General features: G+C 62.9%; 2 protein-coding genes across 3 annotated transcripts; one reads left to right on the top strand and one right to left on the bottom strand.

Moving 5' to 3' along the window:
* Nucleotides 1-62: 62 nt before the first annotated feature.
* FOXS1 (forkhead box S1) lies at nt 63-2,279 on the top strand. The gene has a single exon (XM_074604813.1). It carries the CDS (start codon nt 888-890, stop codon nt 2,226-2,228), a length of 1,341 nt encoding a protein of 446 aa, XP_074460914.1. The 5' UTR covers nt 63-887; the 3' UTR covers nt 2,229-2,279.
* A 3,129-nt stretch (nt 2,280-5,408) lies between these two features.
* MYLK2 (myosin light chain kinase 2) lies at nt 5,409-15,207 on the bottom strand. Of its 2 annotated transcripts, XM_074605765.1 has the most exons (13): nt 15,075-15,207; nt 12,270-14,071; nt 11,803-12,131; nt 10,823-10,928; nt 10,489-10,582; nt 10,196-10,305; nt 9,494-9,635; nt 9,136-9,206; nt 8,760-8,888; nt 8,206-8,358; nt 7,714-7,846; nt 7,078-7,189; nt 5,409-6,611 (listed from the first exon to the last, which is right to left on the bottom strand). In XM_074605765.1, exons 2-12 carry the CDS (start codon nt 14,012-14,014, stop codon nt 7,109-7,111), a joined length of 3,093 nt encoding a protein of 1,030 aa, XP_074461866.1. In that variant the 5' UTR covers nt 14,015-14,071; nt 15,075-15,207; the 3' UTR covers nt 5,409-6,611; nt 7,078-7,108. The 2 variants fall into 2 exon arrangements, with proteins under 2 accessions (XP_074461866.1, XP_074461865.1); XM_074605764.1 differs by having other exon boundaries at nt 5,409-7,189.
* Nucleotides 15,208-22,077: the final 6,870 nt, after the last annotated feature.

Below are 22,077 nucleotides of genomic sequence, written 5' to 3'. Positions count from 1 at the left end.
AAAGCCTCATGCTGTGGGCAAAGCTAGCTCAGCCCCAGCTGTGGGGGACAGCATGAGTGACCCCCTGTGCTCTCCCAGGTCCCATCCTGCCCCCGGTCCCCAGCCCCTTGGCAGGGGGTGCAGGCAGTGGTGAGGTGCCCAGTAACTGCTCTGCTTACCTGGCAGCGCTTGAGCCTGTCCCAAAGGCACTCGCTGCCTGTGCCTCAGTTTCCCCTGGTGAGCAGGGTGAGGGGGCTCCTGGGAGGCGGGGGCTGTGCTGCACCCTGGAGGCCATGTCCCCGGCTGGGTGACCACGGTGTGGGTACCCGGCATGGTGCAGGGAGCTGGCATAGAGCAGGGATCTGGCACGGTGCACAGGACCCGGCAAGGTGCACGGGATGCGACACAACCCCAGGCTGAAGGAGGGGGCTGAGACACTGGGGTGGGCAGGGGGTGACTGGGAACCGAAGGGCTGCCAGCAGCCCCCAGCCCTGCCAGCAGCCCCCTGCTCAGCGCCCCCACCACCCCTGGCGAGGTCCCAGCTGTGCTCCGTGGGCAGGGCAGGATGAGACCCAGGTCGTGGGAACCTCCCGTGGGAAGAGGGGACGGGACCGTGCCCAGGGCTCGGCTGAGGCCAGCACTGCCCGCCTCTGCCCCGGGGAGGACGCAACCGTGCCAGCCCCGGAGCCGCTGGCTGCTGGCCGCGGGCCTTGGCGGCGCGTCCATCCATCTGTCCGCAGGGACCAGCGCTGGACAAGCGTGGCCCCGCTCCGCCCTGGGCGGCCCCGGAGAGGAGGGGCTCGCCGCCCCCTCGCCGGCCGGCCATGGGAGGCTGGGCCGTCGGCGGGTTTTAACGGGCTGTGCCGGGGCTGTGCGGCAGAGCGGGAGGACTGCGGCTGGCCGGGAGGATGCAGCCGGACCTCCCCGTCGGCGACACGGCGCTGCGCAGCCCGCCGGCCCCCGAGCCAGACGGTGGCCCCTTCCCCAACTCCGAGGCCACCAAGCCACCCTACAGCTACATCGCCCTCATCACCATGGCCATCCAGAGCGCGCCTGAGAAGCGCATCACGCTCAGCGGCATCTACCGCTACATCATGGGCCGCTTCACCTTCTACCGCGAGAACAAGCAGGGCTGGCAGAACAGCATCCGCCACAACCTCTCCCTTAACGAGTGCTTCGTCAAGGTGCCCCGCGACGACAAGAAGCCGGGCAAGGGCAACTACTGGACACTCGACCCCGATTGCTACAACATGTTCGAGAACGGCAGCTTCTTGCGGCGACGCCGACGTTTCACCAGGAAGAGGGGCCTCCGGGATGCACCGGGCACCGAGGGGGACGAGGGGCGCGGGAAGACACCCAGGCACCGGGCGCGGGGGCTGCCCGCTGCCCCACTGCCCGAGGAGGGGAAGGCAGAGGGGGGCTATGCCTCACCGGTGGCCACGGGGCGCCTGCCAAGCCCCGCCACGCTGCCCGAGGGTGCCGGGGTGCCGGGGTGCATTGAGCCCTGCACTCGCCGGCAGCCGCCCAAGGCCAGGCAGCCCTGCCTGTACCTGCCGGACACGCCGCAGCCTAAAGGGCCATTCTTCACCCCGCCGGAGAGCCGCCCGCCCAAGGAGACTGTCTTCGGGGGGCTCCCGGCGGCGCTGCAGCTGCCCCGGCCAGGTCAGTACCCGCTGCCCGCTGAGCGCCCGGCGCCGCACCCTGCCCTGCTGCCCACCCTGCTGCCCGCCCAGCCCAGGGAACCCCCGCAGGACTCCCCGGCGCCCCCAGGAACCCCCCCGGGGCAGCTAGAGGGTGAGGAGCCGACAGCCTCCGGGCTGGGACCAGGCCAGCCCTTTGGGCAGGTGCCCCCCGCATTCCCGGGCACCCTCCTGGGCACAGGCAGGACAGGGGGGTCCTGCTTCCTGGAGGGGGAGGGCTATGCACAGACCCCCCTGCCCGTTTTCGGCTCCTTTGGCCGGTCAGGGCCCGAGGCGCTGGGCAGCAGCTACCAATGCCGGGTGCAGGCGCTGAGCTTCTGCATGAAGGAGCGGCCATGCGGTGCAGCACTGGAGCATCTCCTGGCTGCGGCCCCCCCAGCCCCTGCTGCCCACCGCCAGCCGACCTTCGGGGCCACGGGTCTGCGGGCAGGCGAGCAGAAGGAGCCATGGGGGCCGGGGGGCACCATCCCACTGCAGGGTGGGAACGGCTACCCCCTGGGTCTGCCCCCCTGCCTCTACCGGACACCCGGCATGTTCTTCTTCGAGTGAGGGACTGGCTCACCCCGGAACACCCCCAGCCCCGGCACCAAATAAAGCACGTTCCCCAACGCTGCCTCTGTGGTCTCTGCACCCTGTTCGGGGTGGACAGTGGGCAGGGGTGAGCTGGGGACCCTTTGACCCAGCTCAGGCGCTGGCTGGGGGACACGCGTCCCCAGGGCCACCTGGTGCAACTCTCATCCCCGCTGACCCCTCCACCAGCGATCACCGGCTGGACGGCAAGGCCACAGTGGGATGGGGCATGGCCTGGGTCCTGTGTCCCTGGGAGATGCTGGGGACAAGGTCCTGCCGCAACATGGGGCCAGGAGCCCCTGAAGCCCCTTCCCAGGATGGCAGGAGGGAACTTCATCCCTGAGGGGCAGGGGGATGCGCTGTGGCAGGAGCGAGCCCCCATGGAGTCCCGCTGTTACCTCCCCGCGCCTGGGACTGCTCAAAGTGCCTGGCTTCACCCCAGGTGCCACACATGGCACAACTGGCCCCAGCTCCAGCACCTGGCCCCACTCACACAACAGCATGGCCCCAGAGAGATGCCGGGTAGGAGTGTGGGGGCTCTGCTCTGGAGGGAAAAGCGCTCCCTCCCCTCTCTGTCCCTGCTCAGGGCCATGCTGGTGCCCGAGTGGGGTCCCACCAGGTCCCTCCAGACACCCCGAGGCCAGGGCACCCCCCCAGAGCCGGGCTGTGCCAGGGGCTGTGGCTGCGATGGGAAAGGCTGGGAAAAGAGGATTCCTCCGACCTGAATCACGCTGGGCGGCTGCTGGTGAGGAGGCACTGGCTGAGTCACCGCTGCCGGCACCGGGCTGGGCACGGGGGCCTGCCCCATCCAGCAGCCTGGGGAGCACCGGGGTGGGCAGACTTCCCCACACAACTCTGGGCTGGGACCTGGCTGCTATCCCCTTCCTGTGCACCACTGGGACACCTGGCCCAGTATCTCCACAGCATTCCCAGAGTGATGCTGGAAAGTGGGGGCCGGTGCCCGTGCCCCCATCCGCCCCACACCAGCCTGGGAGAGGGGGGACCCCAGGAGCAGCAATGCCCAGACCCCACGGCACAGCCACAGGTGGAGGATGCTGGGTTAGCGGGGGCTCTCCACGCTCCATGGGCAGTGGGTGTGTGGCAGAGCCTCCCCCCGGCCCCCCAAGGCCAGCAGGACCCCAGCTTGGCCGATCCCGGGGGTCTCTGCGGGGGCTGCACTGGCACTGAGGGACAGCACTGGCGTCACTGGGGGACCGGGAGCACTGCGGCCGCATCAGCCCCGTTATCAGCCCCCAGACGGCTGCTGCCGGGCCATGGCCACGTCCCAGCCCCGGGTAGGGCAAGGGGGGGGCCGCCCTTCGTCATCGGGGACAGACACTCAGCCCTGGGCCTCTCTTTTCTCTCTCTTTTTTTTTTTCCTCCCCAGTGAAAAACAATATTTAAGCGCCTACATCATGCTGGCGTCTCTGGAGCGGCCGGCGGCGAGCGCGGCTGACCTCAGCCCCCTCCTTCGCCGGTCCCCGGGGGCGCGGGAGGAAGCGAACGCCGCAGCCGTGCCCAGGGGCCGTCTGGTTCCCACGCAGCACGGCCGGGCCCATCTCTCCCACCACAGCCTGGGAACGGGTGACCCCAGCCACACGCGGGGTCCCTGTGCTGGGAGCAGCGTGGCATGGCGTGGCGCGTCCCGTTGCCCACCCTGAGCTGCAGCACTCAGGGATGGGGACCCCCCCCATCCCGCAGAGCCGGCTGCCTGCACCGCCCCGGGCATCCGCTCTCCCGGTGCTCCCCTTCTCCGCGCCCGCCCCGGCTCCTGGCTCCCAGCCACAGGCCCGCTGCTTTCCCTGCTCTGCCTCCGCCCCGGCTCGTTCCCGGTTCGTGGTGGGTGGCCTGGCCCCCCGCCCGCTCGCCCGCTCCCAGCATGGGCTGTGCCGTGACCGGGGACCGGGCTGCACCCGCTCACAGGGCAAAGCTGCCACCGGTGCAGGGGGTCTGCCCGCTCCCCGTCCCTCCCTGGGCTGCCTGCGGGGCCCCTGGCTTGTGTAGGCAGGGTGGGTGCCACAAGTGCGGGGTGCAGATGGGGATGGGGAAAGGGTCCTGCTCTGTGCGAGTGCTCAAGACTCCAGGGACAGATGCTGTGGGCTCCAGGCCGCGGGATGGGACCACGGCTGTTCCCACAGGTGCCAGCCCCATGGCCCCACTCCTCCGTCCCCCGTGGGTACCTCGGTGGGGTCCCGGGACGGGAAAGGAGGGGCCTGGGAATGCCAAACTGGGCTGTGGGGTGGTGGGTCCCCCACCCTGGGCTTGGGGCACCGGAATGTGCCGGTGTCACACAGAATAATCACACAGAATGGTAGGGGTTGGAAGGGACCTCTGGAGATCATCTAGTCCAACCCCCCAGTGCACGGAAGTCCGTGCATCCCCGTGCCACAGCCATGCACACGCAGGGCTGTGTCCAGGAACCGATCCCCCGGCGCGGCTCGGGGCCCCAGGAGTGTCTGGGGACAACGGCCCAGGCGGGAGCCCTGTAGCCCCTGTGGCCTGTTGGGGCCAGGGCAATGCTCAGCTCCCGGGGCCAGGCAGGAAGGAGACGTCACCGCCACGGAGTGTAACTCAAACCAGATGGGGCTGCGCTGGCGTCCAGGCCCGCAGGGTGGTCACCGACAGGAACCGGTCAAAGGCTGCCGGCAGGAAGCGGCTGGGAGGGACGCCCGCGGCGGGAGCCGGCGTCTGGGCCCGGGCAACCTTAACCACTTCGGGGCCGGCTGCAGCCCCACTGGGCAGAGGGGCACCGACCCCCCCCTCAGCCCTTGCCTGAGCATCCCACCTGACTTGGGCAGATGCTGAAGCCATGACGATACCTCTGACCATCCACCCACCCACGCATCCATCCATCCCCCTCCCTTTCCCCAAGCACCCTGGGGTCCTCAGAGCCCATTGCAGCTGCACAGCCACGGGGTGCAGAGACTGGACCCCCCCCTGCACTGTGGGCTGCACAGCCCTGCCTGGGGCTCACCAGGCGGTCCCTGTCCCCAGCACAGATGGGGCCCCTCTCTGTCCCGGGGATGAGACATCGCTTCCCATCCCTCCTCGCTTATCTGCAGCCCTCAGACCGCGACTGCACGGCCCACGCAGGCAGGGGCAGTGGTTCAGGGAGGGGGCTGCGAGCAGCCCCTCCGGAGAAGCAGGGCAGGCGTGGGCTGCGGGCAGACCTGTACATTTATTTACAAGAAGGCGAGAGCCAGGCAGGACTCTGGCATTGGGCAGGACCCTGCAAGATGTGTCCCCTACCCGGTGGGGATGAGCCCAAAGTCCCTTCACCTGTTGCAGCCAGTGGGACTGGGCGGGGGGCAGTGCCTCCCCCTGTCTCTCCCCCGTGTGTTTCCAGCAGGCACAGAGGGCACAGGCGGCCCCGAAGCAAACACACAGCCCTGGATTGGGGGTGCTCGGTCATGGCAAAAGCCAAAGCTGGAGGGCAAGGGGAATCTGGGACACCTTGCCAGCCCCCCCCATCCCCTCCTGCAGCAGGCAAGGCTGGAAGCTGCAAGGCCTCATCCTCTTTGAGCACTGGGGAGCCCCGAGGGGTGCAGGCAGAGGGGGGACGGGGTGAGGTGGAGGAGTGGGGGCAGCACCCAACTCCCCCAGGCCAGCCGGTCCCGGGGAGCCCCCACGCATGGTGGGGGGAGCTGGCGGCCGCAGCCGCCGACCGGTAGTTCCTGTGTGTTGGTGGTCGGGGCTGGAGCGATGCTCGCAGGAGCGGGGGAGCGCGGTCCAGCTGCTCTGCATTAGGACGCCTCGCTCATCTTGATCTGGCTGGGACGGGTGAAGCAGAGGTTGTGTTTTTCCCCTGCTGGCAGAGCCGAAGGGCAGGGAGGGCAGGAGGAACACAAAGACTCCTTCTTCCCTCGCTGGCTCCCAGCTGGGGATGCTGCTGGAAGCGTGCTCGCCGCTTCCTCCCTTCCTGTGCGAGCAGCAGCTCGGGGCCAGCTCCGCTCCCGCACACCCGGCTGGCCAGGGAGGAGGCGCTTCAACCCCAGCTCCAGTGCCATAAATGCCAGGGAGAGGGTCCACGCCTACCCTCTGGCATCCCCGTGCCAAGCCATGGTGCCGGGAAGGGAGGTTGGGCAGCTTGGGGTCCAGGGAGAGCAAGGGCAGGGCAGGGCTGCAGCATTTACAGGCAGTGAGCCCAAGTCTTGGGTCCAAGGTAGCGGCAAGCGCGCAGGGCGGCCCAGGCAGCGGGGCTCAGGCTGGGCCAACCTTTCTCCTCCGAGGCCACAGGAAGGAAACATGAGCAGAGTAGAGGTGCTGCCGGTCAGGCATTGCACAGCCGGGCCAGGGATGAGATCAGAAACCACCACTAAGGAGCAGCTTCGCAGTCCAAGGAAATCCAGACAGGAGCATTGGCTGGATGGGAACGGGGAAGGCTGGAGCCCCAGGAGCCCAGAAGGGTGCTGCTGGTGTCCTCAGCAGGGGGTCCCTGGTACAGCAATGCTGCCCGAGGTGGGAAGAGCTTGGCATAGCTGCTCCGCAGCAGCGGGTGCAGGCAAGGAGCCCAGTAGGGTCCTGGTCCCTGAGCAGTCCCGCAGCCGCTGGGCGGTAGCCCCAGGGGACATGTCAGAGCAGGATCCATGGTGGCGGTGGTGGCGTGGAGCAGGGTTGCAGCACATGCCTCAGGGCCCAGAGCAGCCATCTGGCAGCAGCATGGGCAGGGAAGGGGCTGCACAGCTCCTGGCCCGTGTTGGGAAGCGGGCAGGGACCAAACCCAGCCAGGTCCTCCTGCCGTCCAGAAGCAAGACTGAGGAGGACTCGGGCACGGCCCCAGGGGCTGCCGAGCACCCTCTCAAGCAGTTCCTCTCTGGCCTCAACTCACACGCGGCTCAGGCTCCCCCAGGAGCCCCCGCTCAGACGCCCAGCGCCGTCAGCGACCCCGAGCTGGTGATCTTCTTGAAGCGGTTGGCGGCACACACCCCGATGAAGTTTTTCTGTAAAAGGGGAAGAAGAGAGATGCTCATCCTACCATGAGGGCTGCAGCTCTGGAGGCTGAACCTCTGGAGACTCCACTCTCAGGGCTGCTGAGGAGCTGGGCTTGGAGCGAGCAGCTGCCCGGGAACCCATTCAGCCGGGCTGCATGGGAGGGCAGCACAGGGCATGGGGAGGCGCAGGGCTGATGGTGGGGATCATCCATTATACTCTGTCCTGACACCTGCCTCTAAAAGGTGTTTTTTTGGATCAGCTCGGGGGGGGAGACCACCACAAAAGCACCTATATTTGCGGGGGGATCCCACCATGAGGACACTCACACAAGGACCCTAGTGCTGGGGAGCCCTTCCTCCAGGCTCAGAGGTCCTCAGTCCTTGTGCCCCGACTACCAGCAGCACAGCGAGACAGAGCCAGCCCAGATACCATCCACCAGGACGGGCAGAGGCTGACAGCCCCCCTCCCCCCAGATCAGCTCCCCCAGATGGCATCGACACTCCTCCCCGTGCCAGCCCCGCACCCCACACACCTTCCAGCGCCGTCGCATGACGTATTTCTTAAGCAGCACCTGGGACTTGAGCCGGCGGTTGCAGCGTTTGGCTTTTTCTGCCAGGTTGTTGAGCCAGGGATGCTGCAGGCACTGGCCAGCACTCATCCGGGCACTGGCAGCGAGAAGACCCTGGGTCACTCCTGCTCGATCCCCTCTCCCTCAGCCACCCCCTTCTCCAGCCACCCAAGAGCCCCAAAACTCCAGAAAACCACAGGGGAGGAACCAGCTGGAGGGATGTGCCCAGGGACTGGTGGAGCTGGGCAGGAGCCCGAGTGGTTGAGCACATCCTGCTCGGGGCAGATGACCCTGGAGGGATGCGGGGCTCTGCCGGGGACAGCCAGCAGCCAGGGCAGGGCCCCACAAGGCTCATTTGGCACAGGACATCGGCAGCACATGGTACCCAAAGGCCTGGGCATATGGCTCTGGGGGTGCCCACCCCAGGACCCCCAATGGCTGCTGCCAGCCTCGCACCTTTTCTCCTTGATGATGAGGTTTGAGACGAAGTCCTTGGCCTCATCGGAGACACTCTCAAAGGTCTCCTCGTCGAAGTACCAGTTGGCAGCCAGGACATTGTTGAGTGTCTCCGTGTCGTTGTCACCCAAGAACGGGGAGAGGCCGCTGAGCCTGGGGGTGCAGGGGGGTGAGGAGCTGGGTGCCCTTAGGCTGCGGCATCTCCAGACCCCCTCGGAACGGAGCAAACCTGGCTGGGGTGGCCCCAGGGAGCAAAACAGGGTGGCCCCAAGAAGGGAGGTGGTGTGAGGCTGCTGGCACCATGCTGCGCTCCTGCCTGCAGCTGGGCTGAACTGTTCCCTGCCTGCACACATGGGCACAGACACTCCCTGGCCCCACTCGCTGCCCCCCAGCCCCACCTGCCCATCTCCCCATCCAGCACCCTCCACCAGCCCACCAAGCAGCTGGGTGCCTAGGGCACATGTACAGCCTGGGGACGGCTCCGTGCCTGGGGGAGCTCTGCCCTGACCCCCCCAGCACGGCACTGGCAGCCCCCCCACGCAGCCCTGACATACAGCATGTAGGTGATGACGCCCATGCTCCACATGTCCGTGGAGTAGGAGACCTGCTCGTAGTTGACCACCTCGGGAGACAGGAATTCGGGGGTGCCAAAGTTGACCTTCAGCTTCTCCTGGGGGTTGTACCTGCGGCCGGGGTGGGTGAGTCAACAGGAGGGGGACAGGCTGCTCCCCCAAACGGCTGCCCCCCTCCCAGCAGGCACTGCCCTACCCAGCTCTCCTGTGCCAGGCAGGGAGAGCTGGAGCTGGCAGCCATGGCCAAAGCCACAGCCCAGAGCAGCTCCCGGGGCTCCCGGCACATCGAGGCCATGCGGGGCTGAAGGATGGGAGGGGGACAGGGAGGAGCAGCAGAGCCAAGGGGGAAAGACTGCACCTTCGAGCCAGCCCAAAATCGATGATCTTCACCATGTGCCCAGTCGCAGCGACACAGAGGATGTTCTCGGGCTGTGGGGACAAGGATTCCATTGCCCCGCTGCCAAGAGGGGATGTCCCCAGTGTGTGAGTCTGGCAGCCCATGGGTCCTACGGCTGCCCCGTGCCAGAGCGATACTGACTTGCAGGCATCCCTCCCACGGCTGGCCAGTGTTGGGGACACGCTGCCCTCACAGGCACAGCAGGGCTTGGGCCAGCACACAGTGGTGTCCCCTTCAGTAGCTGCAAACACCCACTACCCCCCTGTGCCCCAGCCTCCCACATCGCTGTGAGCCCCTGCTGTCACCCCCGGCCCTGCACCTTGAGGTCGAGGTGGAGGACGCGCATGTGGTGCATGAAGCGGATGCCCTCGCAGATCTGCCGGACGAACACCATGCAGTCCACCTCCGTCAGGTGGTAGTCATCGTCGATGATCCGCTCAAAGAGCTCGCCGCCCTCCACACTGCGTAGGGATGGACCGCGGGGTCACCCAGGGCTCCCTGTCCCATGCCACCCTCCTGCAGAGCCCCCTGCCCACCCCAGGGACCTCCAGCCCAGCCCCATCATGGAGATGCTTGTGTAGAGGCTGAGCAGAGCCACGGGAGGACATGTGTGTGCTGGGATTAGAGAACCCCTCAAAGGCAGGCACAGGGGGAGGTTAGCCCAGGCCATCCCAGCTTCACTGGGATTTGTAGAGCAGAAGAGCCCCAGCACAGCCCCAGCCTCCCTAGGGCAAGTGGGCAGGAGGAAAAGGAGCTGTTTGGGAAGGACTTGGGTCATCTCCAACCTCAATACAGCCACAAGGGAGGGAGACGCTGTCCTGGCCAGGCAGAGCCTGAGGTGAGCCCAGCATGAGACAAGGACATGCTTGAGAGGGAATGGGTGAGGTGAGGGACATTCCCTGGGGCCAACCCCTTCTGTTTGGTCAGGGACTGGCACATCTGCTCTGTCTCTGGGGCATCGCTTGCAATTGTGTCCCTCACCCAGGCATCAGGCCCCACACAGCGCTGCCCCAGCACTCACAACTCCATAAAGAGGATGATCTCCCGGGGCGTCTCGATGGCATCGTACAGCTGGATGAGGTTGCGGTGGTTCAGCTGGTTCATCACATCAATCTCCAGCAGCACCATCTCCTGCAGAAGGAGCCCCATGGTGGTGCGGGGTGTCAGCCCTGGCTGAGCCACCGACACTGCGACAGGTTGTGCCACAGCACTGGGGACGCACCGGGCACAACACTGCCACGCATCACCTTGGCCATGCCACTTGCTGGTGGCACCGTGGCCAGGAGGAGCCCCCCACCCCCGCATCAGTCAGACCTTGTCCTTGGCTCCCTGCTTCCGGATCACTTTGGCCGCCAGCTTGAGCCCCGTCTGCTTTTCCGTGCACGTGTGAACTTCCCCAAACTTGCCCCTGGGGAGGGACAGAGGGAGAGATGCCAATGCCATAAGCCACCCAGGCTGCTAGGGACCCCCACACTGCTCCGGGGTGCTGCCCCATGCTTCCCTCTGCACCCATCCTGCCCGAGGCACCAAACCATCATGGCCAGAGAAGTCCCATCAACCCACAACCATTGTTGAAGGCTGGACAACAGCCCAGGGCAGTGCTGGGGGAAAGCTGGCCATCCCACTCCCTCCCAGGACCCTTCCTTACCCTCCCAGGATCTCCTTGGAGCTGAGGTTGTACTGGGAGCTGACGCTGGCGGACCGTAGAGTGATGATGCGGTGCGCAAAGGGCGCAGGCGGTGGAGGGACATCATCTGCCCAGAGAGGAGGTCTGGGGTGAGAAGGGGAGCTGCCCGGCTGGGGGACCCCACTCCTGGGCACCCCGGGGTGCCCCAGGCTGGAAATACACCCCGGTGCAGAGTGAAGGCACCCAATGGCACATCCCAGCCAAAGCCCGTGGGTGCAGGATTGCAGCCGGGTACCAAGCGCCTGGCTGCAAATCAGGGTCACCCGGCTGCCCGCAGCAGCGGGGATGCAGCATCCCCCAACGGGTCCCTCACCACTGTCTGCAGCGTCGCCCTGCTGCATGGCATCCCCCCTGCTGCATGGCACCCACCCCGCTGCATGGCACCCCTCAAGTTGCCCCCCTGCTGCACGCCCGCTCCCCACCATCCCGCGTGCCACGCTCGCCCTCTCCAGGCCACGCTGTTGCCTGTCACCCTCTCTGGGCCACCACGTCCTGCTCCCCCTCCCAGGAGGGACCCCACGCACGGTGCACCCCACGCTCCCCGTCCTGGGCCACCCTTCCCGGAGCCGGCCTCGCAGGGACCCCCGCCAGCACCCGCCGCCCCCCGGGCTGGGTGAAGCCCACCCCCAGCCCTGCAAGGACAGAGGTGCAGGACACGGGGACACGCTGTCCCCTGCCACCAGCCAGGCGGTGGCTGTCACTCCCCGGGCTCCTCTTCCTCCCGGGCAGCCCCGGACAGAGAAACCCGGGGAGGGGACGGGACACATTTAGCCCTGTTTACAGTGAAACAGGAGCTCGAAGGCCACCAGGAGGGCGACCAGCCAAGAGCATGAGCCAGCAGCATGGGACGGCAGCGCAGGCAGGGCCATGGGAGACCCCAGGCTGCCACCCCGCAGAGGGTCCCAGGGTGCAGGGACGAGGCAGGCACCTCACAGCCTTACCCAATATCTCGAAAGGGTCCTCCTTCCCAAAATCGGGGGTGAGGTAGGGGCTGGGGGGTGGTTCTGCCTCTGTCGAGGACGGTTGCCACCCAGTGCCAGGCTGTTCTGCAGCCCCGGCGGGATCAGGGGGCTGCCCCACAGCGCTGGGCAATGTCCTCTCCTGCGGGGTACCAGGGCTCCCAGCGGGGACGGGTGTCTCCGAGGGCTGCAGGTCCCCCAGGGCTAGCAGGGCAGGGCCAGGCTCTGTTGAACCCTCTCTCTGCTCCACCGCCGTGGTCTCCTCCGGTATCATCTCCATCACTGCCGCCTCCGCCCAGGGCTGCTCCTCCCTGGAAGCAGGAGCAGGAGGTGAGCAGAGCCCAGCCAGCAGCCCCCCCGAGCCCAGCGCCCACCTCTGCCCAGAGGGACACGGGGCTCCCCAGGGAGCAGCGAGGGGAGGGGACCCCATCCCAGGAGGACGCGGGTACCTTTGGCAGGTGGCAGGGCAGCTCAGGCTCTGCAGCAGAGCCGGGCGCGGGGGCTCGGGACCCTTCGGCTGCTGCTGCTGCTCCGTCTCCTCCACCTTTGCCGCTTTCTCCCCTTCACCCTGAACCTTCGCAGCAGCCATGGCCGCTGCCTCTGCGGGTTCCTCGCCTCCATCCCCAGCCTCTGCTGCAGCTGGGGGGGCTTCCACCTTTGCAGCTTTCCTCCCTCCATCCTGAGCCTTTACAGCAGCCGTGGCCTTCTCCTTTGCAGCCGCTGAGGCCTTCTCCTTCACGGGTTCTTCTTTTCCTCCATCCTTAGTCTTTGAAGCAACTGTGGTTTTTTCCACCTTTGCAGTGTTCTTCTCTCCATCCTGCGCCTCTGCAGCGGCCAGGCCTTTCTCTTTTGCAGGCTCTCCTTTGCTTCCATCTTGAGGCTTCTTCGCAGCTGGAGTTTTCTCTGCCTTTGCTGCTGTCTTCTTTCCATCCTGAGCCTTGGCAGCATCTGAGGCCTTCTCCTTTGCAGGAGCTGCGGCTTTCTCCTTTTCAGGCTCGTCTTTGCCTCCATCTTGAGGCTTTTTTGCAGCTGGGGCTTTTTCTACCTTTGTTGCTGTTTTCTGTCCATCCTGAGCCTTGGCAGCATCTGAGGCCTTCTCCTTTGCAGGAGCTGCGGCTTTCTCCTTTGCAGGTTCCTCTTTACCTCCATCTTGAGGCTTTTTTACAGCTAGGGCTTTTTCTGCCTTTACCACTTTATCCTCTCCATTCTTAGCCTTTACAGTAGCTGGAGCCTTCTCCTTTGCAGCAGATGGAGCCTTCTCCTTTGCAGGCTTTTTATCAGCTGGGGTTTTCTCTGCCTTTACAGCTTTCTTCCCTTCATCCTGAGCCTTTGCAGCAGCCGGGACCTTTTCCTTTGGAGACTCTTCTTTGCCTCCATCCTGAGCCTGTGCTGCAGCCAAAGCTGTTTCCTCTGTAGGCTTTGCCTTCCCTCCTTCAGCCTCTGCTGGAGCTGGAGTCTTCTCCTCTGTGGGCTCTGCTTTCCCACCACCCTCAGCTTCTAACCCACCAGGAGTTTGGTCCTTCCTGGGCTCATCCTTCCCTCCATCCTGAGCCTCTGCTGCAGCTGGGTCCTTCCCCTCTGCGGGCGCTGCCTGCCCTCCTTTGGGCTCTCCCGCAGCTGGACCCTTCTCCTCCGTGGGCTCATCCTTCCCTCCATCCTGAGCCGCAGCAGCAGCTGGAGCCTCCCCCTCCACGGGCACTGCCTTCCCTCCTTCAGGCTCTTGTACAGCTGGAGCCTTCTCCTTCCCAGGCTCATCCTTCTCATCCTTCCCTCCAGCCTGGGCCTTGGCAGCAGCCGACACCTTCTCCATAGAAGATGCTGCCTGCCCTCCATCGTGCTGTGCATCTGAAGCCTCCTTCTCTGATGGCGCTGCCTTTCCTCCATCTTGGGACTCTGGAACAGTCGGGGCCACCTCCGCCTTCCCATCGCCGGCCTCTCCTGCAGTCTTCTCCTTCCCAGGCTCTGCCTGTCCGCCATCCTGAGCCGTGGCAGCAGACGGAGCCTTCTCCTGCCTGGGCTCGTCCTTCCCTCTGTCCTGTGTCTCGGTGGCAGCCGGCACTGTCCCCTCTTGGGGCTGGCCAGCCTGCGGAGCTGCCAGGACCGGCTGGGTTGTGCTGCCCTCTGCTTCAGGGGGTGCTGTGCCACCAGCCCCCTCAGTGCCGGGCACACTGCCCGCCCCACCGCCCGGCTCCATGGGGACTCTCTGGGCAGGAGGCGGCTGCCCTGCGGTGCTCCCTGTTTGGCGAGACTCCTGCAGGAGAGAAGACAGAAGCTGAGGGCTCCCCAGACCCGACGGCCCACAGAGGGGCACAGGGAGATGTGGGCAGTGACTCCGCTCCTGCAGGAGAGGAGCGAGCTGCTGCCACCCAGCCGACAGCCATGCCCCCGCTGTCCGGCCGGTGGCACTGAGCCGGGGGCCCCACGTGGCCAGTGGTCCCTTGCACCATCCCATTGTACCCCGGTATCTGCTCAGCCATGACTGATCGATGGCCTGACGCCGGCACCTGTCGCTGCCATGGGGCCTCCAGCGTGCAAACAGCCAGTGCGGCGCAGCCAGCATGCCAAGCCAAGGCCACGTCCCCCCATGGCAGGGCAGGAAACAGCTTCTCTATGCCCAGGCTGGTGGGGTAGGGATCAGGCGAGGTGAGCATCCCTGGCACAGCCCCACTGCTGCCCACCCCAAACCGTGCAGGCAGGTCCAGCTGCGCAGGCAGAGCCCCGTCTGCTCGGGGGCCACACGGACCCCCGGCCCCAGCAGCCGCCCGCGCTGCTCGTCCCCCTGCCCCGATGGGCACCACAGCTCCTGCCTGAGCGGTCCCCACCAAGGGGACCTGTTGGTGCCTGCGTGGGCTGCCAGCACAAGCTGCCACCCTATTCCCTCCAGCTCAGCACCCGATCCCCAAATCACCGCTCTGACCTGGGCTCTGCTGCCTGTCCCTGCCCGGCCACCTCCCCTCACACTGTCCCAAAACAGCCCCCTGCACAGCCTGCACAACCATCCAGAGGCCGGGACAGCCCAGAATAAACCCACCAGAGGCCATCCCAGCAACAGGGGAGTCACTTGCTGGTCTTATTGGGACAGGAGCTATAAGCAGTTTGTTCCCAGCCGAGCACTCCCACATCCCTCAGCTCAGCACAGGGAGCCTGGGGGATCCGAAGCGTTCCTCCCGCTGCTGGGGGCTCCACTCTCCCCAGTACCCCGCACTGCTATGCCCCAAGCAGGGGGCCACAGGGGACCCCCCCGTCCCCTTTACCTGGGTCCCGGTGCAGGGGGCAGTCAGGAGGGCAGCATCCACACTGTGGCAGCGCCCGGAGGGAGCAGCCTCTTCTATCTCGGGTGTAACGGAGCTGGATTAGTGCAGGCAGAGGAGGATCCTTTACAGCAGCGGGAGCCGTCCCGCTTCGCCTTTCCCAGCACCTGTCACTGCTGGAGCCCGTTCAAAGGACACGCCACTCTTCCCTGTGCCCCGCGGGCCGGGGACGCACAGACACAGCGCCGGGGACGGAGACACAGGGAGGGCTGGCGCCGGGCACCGCAGCACCCCAGAAACATCCCAGGGGGGTGGCCTGGCTGAGCTGGACACGGTCCAGGCAACCAAGTGCTTCTCAGGTGCCCAGAGATGACACAAGGCAGCCACTGGCCACCCCACAGGGATGGTGGCTGGGAGCAGCCTGTGATGGTGCTGGCCAACCCGCCCCCCCCCATGCCACTGAGCTGCGGCCAGCTCTGCCCACTGGCAACAGCTCTCGGGGGGAGCAGCGCCGAAGGACCCTGCACTCCTCCAGCGCAATGTGACACCCGAGGGCACTGCTGGCTCTGGGCACCGCTGATGGTCCCCGAAGGAAAAGAGACTGATTTCCTGCAACGTGAAGTGTTTTGGGAATCAGGGAAAGAAACAAAGGAGCTGGGGTCTTGTGCTGGAGAGGTCGGGCAGTGGATGGGTGCTGCACATGCATCGCCAGCCCCTGCTGAAGGTGCAACGTGTGCTGCCGCGGTGCTGCACCCCAGGGCACGGCATCAGGGATTGTGCAGGGCTGAACCCGGGCACGGAAAACCCCTGGGGAGGGGGACACCAGGGGCTGCGCCATGCCAGGGGCTGCAGAGACCTCCAGCAGAGCTAGGTAAGGGCACGGCCACACAGGGTCCTGAAGATGATCGACTCCCAAGGGCTACGCTAAGTTTCCCCGCCCAGCAGAGCCCCGTTTACTTTAAATCTTTGAACTTTAAGAGGAGGAAAGCCTCGCTGACCAAGGGCACACTGCTCGGGTTGCTGCTGAGCCGGGGGGGGGCTTGCAGGAGGAACCCCCGGTAACTGGACCCAGCCCTCCCCAGCCAGCGCTGCCAGGCGAAAGCACTCCAATAATACCAACTATTAAAAACCTAGAACATCCATTTATCATGTCAGGGCAGCAGGAATGCCAGCGCAGAGGAGAAAGGGCTTGGTCCCTTGCCCACAGCTTGTGCTCCTTTGGAGGGAACAGAGGAGGCTGCGTCTCGATGACAGGAGATAAAGCAGTGAGAGCAGCTCACAGCAAAAGAAAAAGAGATGGCAGAGGCTGCCGGGGGTCAGGCGACTGCCCACACCAGGCATCCTCCTGGCCCCCCATCCCGATCACTCTGTGCTACGCCAGCCGGGTGCAGGTTCCTCCATAAGGCTCTGCCGGCAGCCAGGGCAGCGAAGGGCTGAGTGCTAGCACTTTCCAGGAAGGGGGGACGCTCCCCGGGGCCGAGCAGGGCTGGCTGGGTGCCCTCAGGGAGGCTGAGATTACCAGGGGCTCCCCCAGCCTCGGCCCCTGCCAGCTGACAGCCGGGTCTCTCCTCTCGAGCTCTCCATCCCACGGCCACGCAGAGCTTGAGTCCTGCCAGACACGGAGCCCGGCTGCTCCCACATGGGACTCACGCACAGCCAGAGCTGAGCCCAGACCACCAACACAGGCAGCAGCAGCCCAGGAAGGGTGTTCACTTTACCTACAGCACCTCCCAGGGGGATGCGACATGGTCCAGGCAGGGGAAGGGACTCTTCTCCTTGCCAAATCCCAGCAAGCCACCAGCTTCTGCGCACCATGGGCTGGCCGTGCTGGAGGAGCTGTGGTTCACACATGGCATTGAGAGGGAGATAAGCCAGGATGGGGACAGGGCCATCACCCCTGTCATGGAGGTACTGCTGTCCTGCCTCCCCCCGGGCAGCTGCTGGGGGAAGCACAAAGGCCCAGGGCATCACCCAGGAGTAGGCTACCAGCGGGGCAGGACTGCAGCCCTCCTTGCTGCTGCCGAGGAGACCACCCGTGAGCAGTACAAGGGGAGAAAGAAAAGGTCTCCCTGCACCATTCCCCTGCCACAGGCAGCTGCCCAAGGTGGGTACATGCCTCACCCATGGGAGAAGTGCTGCTCTGGCCTCAGGTGGCAGCTGGAGAGCAGGGGAGCAAGCCAGGGCTGCCATGGCTCACCCTGACCCCAGCACTGGCCCAGGAAACCTTCCCACCTCCCTCCCTGCTGCAGCTTCCAGCCGTGACACGCAGCCCAGCCGTACAGGCTACCCGCAGGCACGGTTTAGGCTAAGGAGAAAGCGAAACTCACGGCTAGAGCTTCCTCCTCTGGAGCCCAGCTAGTCCTGACAGCAAAACCAGCAGCCCCTCAGCAGTGGTAGAACCACCTCAGGCATCTGCCACCACCTCAATGCAAGAGTAACAGTTGCTCAGCTGGATGCAGCCGGGGGGTCCTGAGCAGACACCGGGCTCTCCCGTTCCAGCTTCGGCAAGCCCAGCTCCACGGTGGAGAACCTCCCTCTTCCCAAGATCAGGGGCAGGACCTGGAATGTGATGAGAACCAACAGGGATCACTCAGGAGCCCACACACAGCTCCTACCAACAGTGCCGATGGTGGTGTGTACGTGTAGAGGCCGGAGAATCACCAGCACCCCCGCCATCCATTCCCAGCACAGCCGCCGCTCCCATGTCAAGCGGGAGTCCCCCAACTCAGCCTCTGCAGGACACACTGGCAGGAATAACTGGTAAGATGTCGTGCCTCGGGTAGCAGGGACTCTGCCCACCGACTGTCATCACTAACGTACAGTTTGGAATTGTCTCTTCCCTCCTCTGTCCAAGGGCTGCCAGGCACCTGGAGGCCACCAATGCCTCCCGAGGCACGCACTGCCACCGCTCCGCCAGCCTTTGGCTCTGCACCCTCCCGGCAAGCCCCAAGTGGAAGGAGCACATCAACTCAGGGGAGCAGAGGCCCACGGGCCGCATCCCTGCCCCACAGCCCCCACGGAAGGTTTGGTGCAGTGGAAGCTGGGATAAAATTCTCCAAGGAGAGCAGGAGCTCCTGCCTGGAAGCTGGCCAGCCTTCCCGGGGCACTTGCAATCTTACACGCTCACTGAGAGTCAGGGTTGGCATCCAGGCGTGAAGCCTTGGGACAAGGTGAGGAAGCAAAGTAGAGAGCGGGCATGGCGGTGCTGGGGAGCCATGGAAATGGTTCTCCGAAGGCGACGTGGGTGAAGGATGGCTGCCCCATGGTTTGGCACTGCTACAAGACAAAATGTATTTGTGGGCAATGGGAAATAAGCTGAAGACAGTCGCCTCACAAGAAAGATTTGTAGTACTGCATGAAGGGCAGGATTTCAGGTGCCTTGGTCCAAAACCCCACACCCCGATGACCAGCACGGTGCTCCAGGTCTCTGTGGGACACAGAAGCAAACCAAGCATCACCAGGGTTTCTCAGGCTGAGGTGGTTGTTTTTTTTTTTTCCCTCCCCATTCAGGAACTTAAGCCAGTCTACATTGGCTGCAGCTGGAAAACAGCCTGTCCTGAGGATATCTGGCAGAGCATCAAGCACGCCAGTTCCCTAGCTACGCCGTTGTCACAACTCCGGCAGCACACTTTAACCTTTATGCTTTTCATGGGTAAGGGAGGTTTCTCTGCACAGCCAAGCCCTGCCTGTTCTCCAGGAAACCCTATACCCTGTCTAAATCGAGCGGCAGGGCAGGCGAGAACAACATCCCCACCTGAATCCTGGCCATGCCACTGTAACACAAGCCAGCCGGCCTCCCTCTCCCAGTGGGGACCAACCTGGGCACACAAATCGGCAGCTTAAGTGCTTCCATCAGCACCCAGGACTTCCCCACATGAGCTGTGCTTAGGTCCCATCAAAGGGATGGGAAAAGACAGGGAAAAATCCCAATGTCATCAAAAGAGCTTCCAGAGCCATGCAGCAGCTCAAGGACAGTAACGTGGCTGCCAGCAGCGACACCAGGGAGCACCGAGCATGGATCCGAAGCACCGGGATCTGCCCACGCACGGGCTGCCCTTACCAGCTTCACGGCAGCCAACAAGGCATCCCAGCAGAGAGACCAGTGAGAAACAAAGCTGTGGTTTTGAGAACATCACCAACCCTTTTCATAAGAAACTCACTCACCAGCTAATAAGATCTTGCAATTCCCAGCTACCTCTCAACACAAGAGTCCAGAAAAAGCTTTGGCTGCCTTTTAGTTCCATCTCTCAGCAACTTACTTTGGTTACAACTGATCTAGAAACGCGTCAGAGAAAGATTTTCTACCCAGCTTCAGCTCTCCTTGGTCACCCCTCCTTCCAGCCCCACTCGCTCTGAAGGCATGCTCATAAAGATGATGAGTTTTGAGTTCTTGACTGCAAGAATGCTTTTGCAAAATCCACACAGCAAGAATATAGGTTTTACCCTGACTCTAAAGGCACGTACTGAGACAGCACTTGGTTAAATCCCAACCTGCTCCAGTCCTGTCACTTTATTCTCTCACTTCAAGTCTACTGGGACTGGGAAAAATCACCTGCCCTGTCTCCCTGTTGGAGCCTTCGCTGAACCCCACCCTCACTAACATTCAGCTCCTCCAGAACACCCATCATTTATGCATTTTCTACACTAGACCAGTTTTTCCAGCACGCCAACACTTTCCCCCACCCCGGTTAAGAGGGCAGGTTACACCAACCACCCCCCCCACCACCAGCCTGCGACAATCCGCTGGATGACTCCGCGATCTCCAAACGCCCCATACCCTGGCAGGGCACGGCAGCCCGAGGCTCCCTTTCACTAAGTCCGCAGTGTATGAGGAATATAAGAGGCTGTGTTTGCGGGAAGAGGTAATGTCTTTTATTAGACCCAATGATACCCTTGGGAAAAAAACTGACAAGCTGTCAGGCATACAAAACCCTACCTCGGGTCTGAAGCAGAGGCCATGTAGGGCTGTCACAGATATGCAGTTGCTCCATCCTTCAGGGATCGATATCTGCTCCAGCTCAGCAGCCTTGTTATCTTGCTTGCTTTTACATTCTTCCCCAGCTCATCATCATTCCGGCTTTCCTCTGACTCGCCGCAAATATTTGCTGCTGCCCCCACGCTGCCTGCTCCAGAGGAGCTGGCACTCCAAGCCTGCAGCAGAAGTTTTCTTGACCGCCCATCCGAGGGTCCTGCCGCGGCCCCGTCCAGCAAATGACATGGAACAGCCCCACTGCGACAGAAAGAAGGCTGAAGGCAAGCTGAGGGGAAAATCTGCATGCTTTTGGTCAGATCCACGCAGATCTTTTTCGAGAGGATGCTCACAAGTTCCTCTTGCTCCAGTCATTCCTGTAAATTGTACATAAGCCGGGCTGTCACGTTACCTGTGACAAACAGCCAACTGCTGCCAACAGTCCCCCGTTACCCTCAGCTCAGTGACATGGGGCTATCGGCAAAGTCAGCAAAACACAGCTGACGGCATCCTGTATGACGGGGTCAACCTTTCAGGCCCAGTTCTGACACCACCACTTGAAGAACCTTTCAAGAGAAAGGAAGGAAAAGCTGAAATTTGGCCAAAAAGGAGCCTTGTCCCTTACCTCACTGTTTTGAAAGGGGCCACGCCGTCACAGGCTCATTCACCCTTTAGTACCACATGCTTCCTCAAAATACATTGCCCTCCAGTTCCTCAGTTATTAAGTGCACAATACCTTTATTTTTATTTTTTTAAAGAATCCTTATGTTCCAGCAGGGGTGCCTTTTCTCTCTTTTGATCCGAGCAGAGTAGAAGTTCGAAGTGCCAAAGTTCGGTACATCCACACAAAACGCTTGCTCACTGCCGGCCGCAGACCCTGTTCTGCAACAACAGCCCTTGAGCATTGCACTTTTCCAGAGAATCCCTGCAGAAACATCATCCTCAGGTACAATAAACGTTGGCCTTTGAATTCAGCGCTCTCAGGACTTTCTGCCTCTGTCATCGCTCTCAGATTAGGGGTGAAACAGTAGCAATTGCCTGATACGCCTTGGCAAGGCTGATGAGACAGTACCATACCCCTCAGCCGCATGCCAACACCTAACAAGCTTAAACTCCGTCTCTTTCTCCACCCAAATGAAAATCTGAATAAAAGGCCACACGCGCTAACAATACCTGTCCAATGGTATCCAAATTCAGAGGAAATGAAAGCAAATGTTTGCCATAATCCCCAAACAAGTAACATTTTGTCCTGGACGTATTAATTCTAAGTTTCCCTCTGCTCAAAACAGCATCACAACAGCAGCGAGCAGCCCAGCTCACACGGGTTCCAGCAAATGATAAAGGTGAAAGACCCATAAAAAAGCCAAGCCACCCTGAAGAGCTCTATGCATTTCCAAGCCTGAACTAGAGGGTTTGCTGTCGTTCTTCCTGCCAACAGCTTCAAGCTCAGTTCCAGCCACCGGCCATACCAGGCTTTCTTTGCAAGTCCCTTTCCAGCTCAGGAAACGGCACCACGACCACCTGCGTTAGAACAGGTAACAGCATGGCAGACAGCTGAGCAGGCAGCGCTGGCGTCCAAGAGCAAGATTTGGAGTAGTTGTATCCCTAACCCCAATTCTTGCCCTCACACAACCTTTTGGAGTTCCCTTTCTTGTTAAGACAAGGCCAAGGAAAGGGCTAAACACAGTCTTACAAGGTCAAAAAAAAAAAAAAATCACAACACAATGCTAAGGTAAGAAGCCACGCTTAGTAAATTTTAATCTAAGTTTGATCACGTCTTTACAATGACGGAAGCTTTGCCCTCCAGCACATTAGAGCACTTGGTCTATATTCCGTTCTGCTAGCCGCACTAGACCGGCTAGGAGACGATGTGTCTTTAGCCAAGAGAACTGTGCTGGCAGGAGCCAGGGAGGCAGCTTGCAGCAAGTCATTTGCCAGTTAAGTGGTTCCCCAAACAGAATGACTTCAGCTATAAAACAGCAGAAGGTTTAGTGCTCTAATGTACTGAGAACTACTTTAAAGTGCGGGCAAGATTCA

The sequence above is a fragment of the Larus michahellis genome, chromosome 12 (assembly GCF_964199755.1).
Source record: "Larus michahellis chromosome 12, bLarMic1.1, whole genome shotgun sequence".
In the NCBI taxonomy this organism is placed as follows: Eukaryota; Metazoa; Chordata; class Aves; order Charadriiformes; family Laridae; genus Larus; species Larus michahellis.
Note: the sequence above shows the minus strand (reverse complement) of the source record. Positions and strands in the feature narration are given on the sequence as shown.